This window comes from Camelus ferus, chromosome 14 (assembly GCF_009834535.1).
Source record: "Camelus ferus isolate YT-003-E chromosome 14, BCGSAC_Cfer_1.0, whole genome shotgun sequence".
Lineage (NCBI taxonomy): Eukaryota > Metazoa > Chordata > Mammalia > Artiodactyla > Camelidae > Camelus > Camelus ferus.
In genome coordinates this window covers 37,906,622-37,918,511 of record NC_045709.1, presented here as the reverse complement: position 1 = coordinate 37,918,511, position 11,890 = coordinate 37,906,622, and the positions used below count along the sequence as shown (strand labels likewise).

Here is an 11,890-nt window from a genome sequence, read left to right as displayed (position 1 = left end):
ATGAATATATATATGTTCATGTATCACTGAAAAGTTGTGCTGAACACTGGAAATTGACACAACATTGTAAAATGATTATAAATCAATAAAAAATGTTTAAAAAAATATACACACGTAAATATACATATACCTACATCAAAAATGTGTCACCCGAAATTAGTTTGTATAGCAAGGCAAATGAGCTGAGATAAAGAATGGAAATTCAAAGTCAGGCAATTTGAGTAAAGGTGGCCATTTGGTTACATGCTTAATATACAGGATCATCAGTAGGATGGTTTTTCCAAGGGAAGCCGGCAACTTCTTGGGAAAGGGTCATTTTTATCACAGTTGGGGTCAAAAAAGAGGAGGTGAGTTTGCAGACCTAGGAAGCTAAAAGGTGAGCTCTGTGGTGGGGAAGGAACAGGGAACGAAATGATTGAAATCACTGAAGAGAAACTTCTTGACTTTACGGTACGAATCCAAGAGCTTTTCGCCTTACCTGTTGGGAGGAATGTCTGGTGGAGAAGGGAGTGTTTGAATTTAAACAAAAGAACCTCCTCGGAGGGATTTTAGACCCCGTCATTGCAAACTGTGACAGGATGCTGAGTTCTTGTGATCCAGTCCAAGGTTGTCCTCTTTGCCAAGAGTACAACTGTGTTCAGACTTCTGGCAGAGACATTATTACTGTCTCAGCTCAAACCATTCATGTTGGATAAATATGCTGTGATAGACCAGCACTCTTTGTATAATGATCTGTGCAAATACTTGTCTAAAACACACAGTTAAGTATTCCTTAGTTCTCAGTGCCTTTTTTTTAAGTGAAGTACAGTTGATTTACAATGTTATGTTAGACCACAGTTATCAGTTCCTTTAACTGCATTTGTTGGACAACTCCATAGGGCCAACTCCCTTTCCTGTGCAAGGATTCCTTGGTTCTTCCAGCAGGATACACCTATCTAGAGAAACTTGCTCATTCATCATAATTAATCTCCATCGGAAAGCCTACTGGAAATTCTAATGGTAAACGGGGTAATTTTTTATAAACACACAAAATTGATATGAAGACATAAAAGGAACAGAGCAGCTCTTGGGCAACAGTTAGCCACCTTTTAAAACCTTAAAGGAGAAAACATCTTTACTATTGAAATACATGGCAACCAAACAGTGTGCCTCCTATGTCCGTGTTGCCGGATAATTAGATCCTTAAGATCCAGAGGAGTGACGACTTTTGTTATAAGATCCTGATGTGACATCCATACATAGGTCTGTGTTAGTTAAGGAAGATTTTATAAAATTCATTGTTAGAGTTTTTTATGAGTCCCTGTTCACATCTTAAGGTTTTCATGTCACTTGTGCCCATGAGAATAATGCAGGACAGAATACTGGGGACGGGCGTGGAATAGACATCACTGATGCTCAGGTGCCCAGGATGCTCTTAGCCTCACTGGTTCCACAGGGAGTGGATCAAGCACCCAATTACGAAGTCAGGCCAAGAAAGCCCGTTGTTAGTATAAAAGCTGACGCTATTCACATCATCGAAGCCTGGTGCTCTGTAAAAATGTGACTACTTTCCAGACAGTAATTCCTTATAAAAATTCATCTATCTTAAAAGGTTTTCCACCTGCCTAATTCATAACTACTTATAACCCTGAAAATTTTTTGATGTTGGACTTTGCTTGAGCATGGTTGGATACGTAATAAAAATAAAATTTGTTTTCTTCACACTATTGCTATGAGGCAGCTACTATAAACAGCATGTTACATTAATAATATATTTAGAAAGCAGATTATATGATGTATGTGCAGTATATTTTCAGTTGCATGCTTAAAATATTCATGCACAGAGGGGGAAAAAAAATAGGGCATAGACCAAACTGTTTATAGTGTTATTCTGGGAAGTGGGACTGTGGGTGCATTTTTCTCCTTGTTTTTTCTGTATTTTCTAAGTGTCTAACAATAAATATGTACTATTTTGAAAAAGGACAGTGTTTTAAGGTTGGCTCCCAAGGGTTTTAACAGTTGGAAAACATGAGCGTTATTGAGTCCATATGTTAAAAGTCTAGGCTGTGCTTTCCAGCAGCCACTAGTCCCAAGTGGGTATTTTAAAATTATATTTAAATTAGTTAAGGGCACATTAATTTATAAACAGTTTAATTCCTCAGTCACATTAGCCGCATTTCAAGTTTCAATAGCCACATTTTCATTATCACAGAAAGTTCCATTCGACCGTCCCAGTGGAGGCAAGTTACCAAACTGTGCCCTGGAAGCTAAGAACTAACGTGGGCCAGTTTTTAGCAGCACAGGAATGGACACAGGCCCCCTGTACCACGCTCCACAGACTCTGGCGGACTCCTCATCACAGGTCCCTTCTACACACCTCACCAATCCGTGGCCCAGTAAGCTCAGAGATTTTTCCTGCAGCCTCCAGCTACTTAGTTGCAAGGTTGGGCAACTAACTCCTGATTCAGAGCTCTTGCCTCCATGTCACTGTGACCATCTTCTCCAGCAAATGGAAGCCTCCCAAGTAGTGCTTTAGTTCAGTTCAGTTCAACATAGTTTCATGGACATTTTCTGAAAGGCTACAGTGTGACAGGCACCCTAACAAGCCTTGAATATACAAAACCACCAAGAGAAGTTTCCCTGTCCCCAAAGGCTGTCAAAGTGCAAAAATGCAAGGGCATGCTGGGTAGGGTGACGGCACCGAGTAGGGACAGGTCTGTTCTGGGGAAATCCAGAAATGCTTCACAGTGTAGATGTGCTTAAGTTGGGCCTTGACATTAGAGCAGCCCCCTCAATTCTCAAATTAACACTTCTTCAGTATTCTCAGGTTTCTCCATACTCCAGAAAAGTTCAACTCCATTTTTGAACCTGAGCTAATATTTTTGGGGGTTTGAGTTATTTTTGTTTTGTTTTGTTTTGTTTTAGATTCCATATAAGTGAGATCATAGAGTATTTGTCTTTCTTTGTCTGAATTTGTTTTGTTTTGTTTTGTTTTGTTTTTGGTGGGGATGTGGGTAATTTTTCCCCCTTAATGGAGGTACTAGGCATTGAACTCAGAACCTCGTGCATGCCGAGCACATGCTCTACCACTGTGCTATACCCCCTACCCCTGAAATATTTTTTTTAACCTCACTTGTAATAGATATGTTCAACTCTCTTAATTTGAACCAATTTTCTCATTTTCAGGCCTGGTCCTATACATGTAAAATAATTTGAAACCTTCAAATGAAATAAAATACTACTTTAAGATTGAGTCATCCATTCCGTTTTGAACTCTGTAAAAGCGAATAAAAAATTTGAATGAGCAATCATTTTTCAGCCAGTTGCATTGGAGGTATTTAGACACAGGTTATAACCTGGAGTTCCCAGTTCTCAAATATTGAAATCATGTTCCTGTGTTTTAACAGATGCAATGCTCTTGGTGGCAGAGCGACTGGAAGGACCATTCAACATTGAGTCGGTCATGGACCCCATAGACGTCAAGATCTCTGAAGCCATTATGAATATGCAAGAAAACAGCATGCAGGTGTCTGCAAAGGTATTTGCCTTCATCATATGTCGCCTAATAAGGAAAGTGCAGGAATCTAAAAATGGAGTAACTAGATATGTCGGCTAGGGTTATAAATTCTAATACATTGTCAGTACACTTTTCCTGCCCCACTAAAAATTTGCTACTTCATTAAAACTGTCTAGCAAAATGGCCTTGAGAAAGGGAGCAAGCCTTTAGTTCACAGCTACTCCATCGTGAAGAAATTATTGGCTGCTAAAAATTTCAGAAAGCCCTAAGTATAGTGACTAATCCCCCACATTTGTGAGCAATTTGAGGGGAATTCTCTTTGTAATGTTTGAATTGTCCACACACCCTCACCCTGTTCTCTCTCTCTAGGAACTTCTAATTATGTCTTCAGCTGCACAAACCAGGCAAATGATCTGTATGTTCAATTGTAAATTATTCAACATTCCATCTGACTTCCTTTTTTAAGACTGTAATGTAACTCCCATTAATGAATCTTCAGAGGAAAATGCCCCTTTGTATGAAGTCAAACACACATTTAAAAAAAAAAATAGTGGATCTTTGTAAATCAAATGAGACAGATTCTGGGTTTGCAACGGCAGAACACAAATACCAAGTGCACAATTTTTATTTGTCCCCACCCAGCTGAAAATCGACAGGACCTGCCTTAAGCAAAACTGAGAAGTTTGCAATGAGACTCCAGCCTTTTCCTGCATCACCCCTTCATCCACACTGATGACTGCACAGTGTCCTTCTGTTCTCTTTATCTGTCTCCCTGTCACCAAACACTAACCAAATCCACAGCAGTGCTGTAGACCTGGTGACGGAGTGACTGCATTTTAATTGAAAGTCATTTGCACAAAAATATGTCAGGCAAAGACTGGCATGTTTAGCGTTCTCCAATTTTTAAAAGCCTTTGTGAAAAGGATTTCAAAGGAGAAGGAGGTGGGTGGTGGGGAGAAATTGCAGAGTAGAAAGAAATCCATGGAATCTGATTAGGGCTCCTTGGCTAAGTAGGAATCACAACAGATTTGGGCGTTTTAGGGTGAACTGGTAGAAAGTAGGGTAAGAAAGAATCTGGTCGGGGCATCTTCCTCTCTCTCCCTGGGAGATGGATGGGCTAAGAGTTTCACAGGTTCTAGGTTTTAGTGAGCTTGGGTTAGCCTGTGTAAAGAAGGATGCTCCAAAGTTCCATCACGTGTTAGGGAAATGGCACATTTGGAGGTTCCGTGAAAAGTTATTTTTTTCCTTACCCGTGAAAAAAAGCAATTATCTATTCCTCTCAAATCTATTGCCTAGAAACCAATTAATGTTTTTAGAGGCCAAATATCCCAGCAATGCTTGAAGCTCTATGGTAATTGACATTCAAAACAGCTCTAGAGAAGAGGGCGTGAAAACACGAAAGTATCTTTGGTTTGAGACCACCACACACTCCTTAGAAGGAGAGGTTTCCACTGGGTGTGTGTACGGGGGTGTTCAAGTCAAGTTTTTCTATTAAAAATTCTCTAAGAGATCAGATGGACTGTCTTCAATTCCAGAATGTGGATGAGACATTTTTCTGGAAGTTGTCCAACTACATTATAATATGATTGCTGTTCATAAGGCATGCACTTTGAAAAAGGCACATTTCTTTGTAAGAAATCTCTTAAAGTAAAAATAATATAGGGTATGCAAGAGAACACTCATCAGAGGATACCGTATGGAGGGCCCTAAAATAGTAGTACCCACAATGTCAAATCAGCTAGAAACAAACAAATGAAAAAGGTATCTGGTAGCCTTGACATAGAGAAAAGGTGATGGGGTGAGTTAAGGAAGGCGGAGAGAGAGGAGGGCCGCTTGACTTTGCAGGAAAGAGGGATGGGACACAGGTCGGACCTAGAGGAGAGTATGGAGGAAAGACCCAAGCCAGCCTTAACATAGTGGAGAGGTGGTTTATTCGGTGGCTGAAATTTGGATAAATTTAGCAGGAAACACCAACAAGATTTGCTGATGGAATGGGTATGTTCTGAAAGAGGTCTTATTTCTTCAAGTGAATGGAATTTGGAAACACGTTGTTTCACTTTCCATATAAGCCACATCCATGAAAGTATGCATGAAATGAAGTCTAAAATCTACTTTCTAGCTAAGAAATAGATGGCTGAATTTTTCCTTTTGCAAAGGAACTCTCAGTCATTGTTGATAAACGGTCTCATCAGATTTGAAATTCTGGATTTCCAGACTTTGGCTGCAGTATTTGCATCACCAGCGCCCTCCTTAACTTCTGATAGCTGAGCTTCTGGTGAGGCTGGAAGCTGTTTCCTAACTGGAGGGCCAGACATCCTGAGACCTGTAAAGCTTACAAATTAAAATGACTTTTTTCTCCAGGATATGATTGGCAACTTCTCCTTGGAAAATCATTTACCTTATTATAGCAGTTACTGATGGAAGTCATTTCCAGAACCTCTTTCAGAAAAGCAACGATGTTTATAGCTGCCAGCTCACATTTGTTGAACGCTTACTGCCAGGACTGTACTGTGCTTTATGTGGTTTATATTGTGTAATATTTATAACAGTGCTTGTGATGAGATAGACCTTCCCCCTTATTTTCCAGATATGGAAACTAAAGCTTAGAAAAGTTCAGGAACTTACAGAAGGTCTCGTGGTGTGTGAAGGGTACCTAGAGGAGTGTCTGAGTCCAGAGCACATGTTGCTAGTCTCTGCATGTTGATAATTCAGGTCCCTACAGAGCCAATCCCAGACAAGGGCGCAATTCAGTGAATGTTCACTGAATAGATCAAGTATTAGGAGAAAGTTCTGTAGCCTTCACTAAAACCCACATGAGAAGGTAAGGAAACCCAGGTGGCAAAGCCAGGAGGATTCAAGTTGTCTGTCCTTCTGTCTGAGTCCCTTTACAACTATACCTAGTACTTTTCATCACGCTAAATGCTAACAAACTATTTTTCTTATTAGCCTCATCATGCATTCATTTCCAACCTTTCTTGGAGTTTTAAAAGTGCAAAACATGAAAGTCTACTTTTTTCTCCCCTCTCCTGTCTGAAGGCAAAGATGAAAACAGTTTCAGATACGAAAGTCCTCTCTAATGCAGTAGTCTGCATCACATCTATAGAAGGGAACAGCTCATTTTTTTTTCACTGAGGTATAGTTGATGTACAGTATTATGTAAGATTCAGGCATAGGAACAAATCATTTTTTGTGCCTAATCAGTGAGATTACAGACTAATGAAAAGATCTAGTCTTACTGTGCGTTTCATGCTCAGATCTTGTCTGGGATCTGTTTGTATATAGGTACTGTCACCCCCTTTTTCCCTCTGCCACTTAGCCCACAGACAAGCAGTTTGGGGGTAAGGCACTGTGATAGTCCTTTCAAAAAATACATCGGCTGTTTCAAGCTATGTAGTCAAATTACAATATTTTGATAGTAACATTGTGGAATTGATTTCAAATTCTTGATTTGTATATCCTTTGTATAATATTATATTATACATTACATAATTTATAACATAATTTATATTAACATTAATATTATAATAATATATTATTTTATATATATTTTGAGACCAGCAACAGTAGCATATTAAGGCTTTTCTTGGTTCCTTTTTGGACAAATAATCACTTAGTAACAATGACAATCATCATAGCTACCATTGGTTGAGCACCTACTGTATTTCATTCAACAAATACCCTTCGTGTGCGAGGCACGAGGAATAGAATAGAGGACAAAACAGATTCTCTCCCCCAGCATCACTCTCTTTCTAGATGCCTTATATATTTATTTCAAATCCTCCTGCAATCTTGTAAAGCATTGATTTCCTCATTTTCTTAAGTAAAGAAATGTTAAATTTAGAGCGATTAAGTTGCTTGTCTGAGGCCAGGCAACTGAGAAGTAGCAGAGCTGGGATTGTAGCCCAGAACCATCTGATCCAATGGAAAAGATTTTCCCAGCATGCCCCTGTTTCCTCAGTATGTATCTCCCCACCAGGACCAGATACACTGCAGCCTTGGAGGAACCAGCCATTTCAGAGAAGGCTGTTGCCTGGAACCTGTTACTGATGATGAGTACTAAGGATGAGTGTTTCTGATCAGTAAGGAAACCTACTGAGGAGAAACAGAAGTTGTTAGTTCTTCAAGCCCCAACTAAGATTATTACATTCACCAACTTTACAATCTTCATCAAAGACAGAAGTGGGTCCTCATTATTCCACCACTTCCGTTACCCGCGCAAAGCCAGGGAGTTCTGAACTTTCCAGGGTTCAGGAAATTCTCTAAAGGAAGGGAGAACAAAACTCGCTCGGTCTCTGCCTATGAATTTCAAACGTGTTGATAACCTCCTTCCTGTCCTATCAGGGAAGATGGAACTGATCTCACTATCTATAATTTAACTGTATTAGGAATAATTTCAAACCCAATCCAGGAAAAGATTGGTTTGTCAGATATAATCTAAATTAAGAAGGGAGACTTATTAAATTCCAATTGAAACCATCCATTCAATTAATACTTATTACAGACGAGGGTAGAACCCATTACAGAAGAGCAGCATGGCCTTCAGTGACTTTATCTTCTCCAGACAATTCTTTCTAAATCTACAGCTCACATGAAGATGAAAAAAACCTAAAAGAACAGAAAGAAGAATGTTAATAATTTTTGCCTCCAGGTAGCAGGTCTTAGTTTCCTCATCTGTAAAAAAAAAAGGGGGTTAATCTAAATGTCCCCTTTCCAGCTTTCTGATCATTATCTCTTCAATCATGATTAGGTTTCTTTTTCTAGCATCCAGGTATTTTTCTTTTCTCTGGATCTTTTTCCTTTCAGAGCATTCAGGTGTAATGTCTTGGGAATTCACTTGGAAAAAAATATCTTGCTTCCGATAAAAGGACATTGATTAGATTCAGTTCAAAGAAGCATATTTTTATCCCTATAGTATTTACCCTTCCTTTCTCTGAGCTCCTGCGTGACGTGTGCCCTTAAGGCAGTGAGACCATTATTCCTTGTGTTATGGTTACTTGTGGGCTTATCTTCTCCTTCCCAGGATTATAAGTTATTTGAGGACGGGAGCAACATCTTACTCATTCTTACATTCTACAGACAGCCCTTCTAACGTGCCGTTTCACACATGGAAGCAACAGTACATTTTGCTGTGTTGAATTCAGAACATGAAAGTCTAATGCCAGAAAGATTTCAACAATAAGGAATAAAAAACACCTTAAAATATATTTGAAGTGAGTCTTGTATTCTTTAAAATAGCGTCAGTATGACAAGATCAGATTTTGACATCAGATTTTGACGTCAGACAGCCCTGGGATCCAGTTTTTCCTAGTTATGTGTGACTTGGGGCAAATTATTTATCTGTCTAAACTCAATCAACTCACATTAAAAACGAGGATGCTGGTAGGACCTACTTATAAAGTTGTTTGAGAGTAAAATGATGTAATCCATGTAAAACGCTTAGCATGGAATATATCAAACCAAAACCACTTGTCAAAGTTTAGTATTTTCATTGTTATTGAAAATGTCTGTGATGTGTAAATTCTAACGACCATGGACTCTGTGGTTCTGCCTCACCCATGATGGTCTGTGAGCTTCTCCCCAGCATATCAGATCAGAAGAGGAGATTTGATGGTCACACACTTGCGTTTAAATACACTCATGCATGGTGTTATTTTTGACGGTAGAGACTCATCTGGAAAGGGACATTGATTTCCGCATGGCCTGTGATGATGTGTCTCGGCCCTGAATTATCGTCTGATGAGCAAGGCCTTCAGGGGAAAGCAGGCTTGAGAGCAGAGCGGAGTGGGTGGAAGTAGACTTGGTAGCATCCCAGCCCAAGTCCAGGCCCACTGGCTGCACCAAGGCCAGCAGAGCAAAGGCGTTTAGGGGGATTTCAGCTTAACATCACATACTTCTTACATAAAGGGACTTACTGGCCTATTCCATTGACAAGTGGTTCCGTCCCTTCCACCTGCTCTCTGAGAAAAAAGCCAATGGCCATACTCTTTATAAAGCTTTGAGTCCTATTTCTATTTCCTCTTTAGTTTTGTTTCCAAAAGAAAAGAGCAAGTTCTCACTGATTTCTAGATTCAGAGTATTTTCTCCGTTGATTCAAATTTCAAAGCTCATATTCTGCCCACCAGGTCTCACTTATAATATTCCACCAAGAAACAGTGACCTTGACACATCTTTGATTCTTTGATTTCTTCATTTCTCTACAGAAAGCCAGAACCTGTTCCTTTCCTGTTTGTAACATCACTGGATAACAGAGCCAAATTTTTCAGATGCTAGACACAGGGTGGGGAAAAAAGACAGCTTTCTTTATAAAGTAAATGAAGGTTTGAGAAAAATACCTATGATGCATTTATAGGAAATGCATCCAAAGTAAATTAGTTTTAACTTTCTTTCCACGAAAAAGGTTTATATATATATAAATATATATTTATATCGGTTTTTTTTTTTTCTCCTTTACATGATAAGGGGAAACTCCTGATTATCTCTAACCTTTGGAGATTTAGCTTAAGATTTTCTTTCACTTTAACTTCAGGGCAGAAGATAAGAAGATTACATTTCATGAAGTCTACTCAAGAGTAGGTGATTGAAACACAACTCAGTATTTAATACTCAGTGTGTTCTTAGAAACAGAACAAGATACCCTCTTGCTCTCGGGAAGGAAAGTTCTTCCAGCCTCCTCCTGCCTTTAAAGAGGAGAAACTGCTTCCTTAGAACTATGCTTCCCATAGGCAGCCGATTATTGCTTTAAGGGAATTTCAGCGCCCTCTGCCCAGTTTCACAAATACACAAGCATCGCCAGCGTTTAGCATTTCCTTTCTACTCGGGTATATGCAGTCTGGTTTGATCCTGGTAGAGTCATGCCCAAGCCAGCCCATATTTAAACATGTGAAGGAGCTACGTCTGCATTTGTAGCAACTTGTTCGGCCAGAAATTTTGGAATTATATATGGCTTTCTGGAGGTCTTTTTCTGCTAACGCATTTAGTATGTCTCTTTTTCTCACCTCGTCATTTTCCCAGAATATATCTTTAATATCAGACAAATCGCTGAGGTGCCTTACAAAGTGAAAGTCAACACTTCTTGATTAATACATGTAATCTGTTAACTAGAATAAGTGTTTTTAAAACACGAGGTTTGCAAGAATGGCTGACAAAAAGCATTCTTATGTGAAAAATGTGAAACATCTCAGACACGATGTTCTGGGTTTGTTACAGCGAAGTTTTCATCCCAAATCTCGCCCTAGCCCAGATTACTCTCGTGATTGCACCTGTTTATCCACTTGTCTGAGGCACACCTCCACCCGCCACCTCAAATACACCTGTTCAATACTGAGCTCATCATCCTCCCACAAACCCTTCCCTCCCCGGGTTCTCCATCCCAGGGAACGTCTCTTCTACTGCTCTTTTGTCCAAGCCAGAAGCCTGAACTCCTCCTCCCCCTCCACCCTCACAGTCAATCCCTAATGAAACCCGTTAAACAGTCATTTCTAAATGTCTTCTGAATCCATCCACAGCGTCTCCCCTAATTTAATCACCTCACACCTGGATTATAGCCTCCTAATTAATTCCCTGCCTCTGGTTTCGCCGCACTCCAATCCCTCTTCACATTGTCGCCAGAGGGACTGCTGACAATGCAAATATGTCCACATTACTTCCTTGCATGATATCTTTCTGTGGTTCCCTGTTGCCATTCAAATAAAGCCCAGATGTGTTCCTGCACAATGCAGTCCTTAACCTGCCCCTCTGGGTCCACCACTTAGCTCTCTTCCCACCTTAAATCATTAAAGCAACTATTAAGCACCGGTTATCTGCCAAGCGCAGCACTAGACGCTGTGGACATAGCGGTGAATAAGACTGACCGACCGACAGAGCCTGAGTCCTAACAGAAGTGTTAATCTAGGAGGAGAGAGAACCTCTGTGCGCACCAGACGTACAAAATGGCCTTGGCTCTGCTACTCGGAAGAAGTGTCCTCTCTCATCTCCATAGTTTTGCACATGCTGTTCCTTATCCTGGAACGTTCTTTCTATCCTTTCTATCCCCCCCCCTCCCCAAATACACGCCATTCACCAGGCATACTGCAACTATTTCTCCAACTTCCCTGGCAAGATTCAGTGGTATAATAGTAAATGTTTGCACAACCAGTTCTCTATGCAAAAAAAAAACATGCTGGTTTATAGTGTTTGCCAATTTCTGGGGTATAAATTTCAAGCTACCAACATGATGTCCACTGAACACAGAGTAGCCCCCTGACAATGTACTATTTCCGCCTTACAGACACCCTTGGCATAAATAACCATTAATGGTAAAAATAATTAGGAGGTAATGAGTTTTTAGTATAATTACCTTTGTTTTTAATAAAATTTAGATCATTTTAAGTGTATACGATTTAACTTTTAATAATC

The 11,890-nt window shown here is 39.8% G+C and overlaps 1 protein-coding gene across 1 annotated transcript in view; it reads left to right on the top strand.

The window, feature by feature from the left end:
* The window catches only part of GPC6 (glypican 6), a 971,667-nt gene that overhangs the window by 862,797 nt on the left and 96,980 nt on the right, over positions 1–11,890 (top strand). The window contains exon 5 of the mRNA XM_032496783.1: positions 3,387–3,517. Coding sequence (XP_032352674.1) covers positions 3,387–3,517 — 131 coding nt within the window. The remainder of the gene's footprint in view (positions 1–3,386; positions 3,518–11,890) is intronic.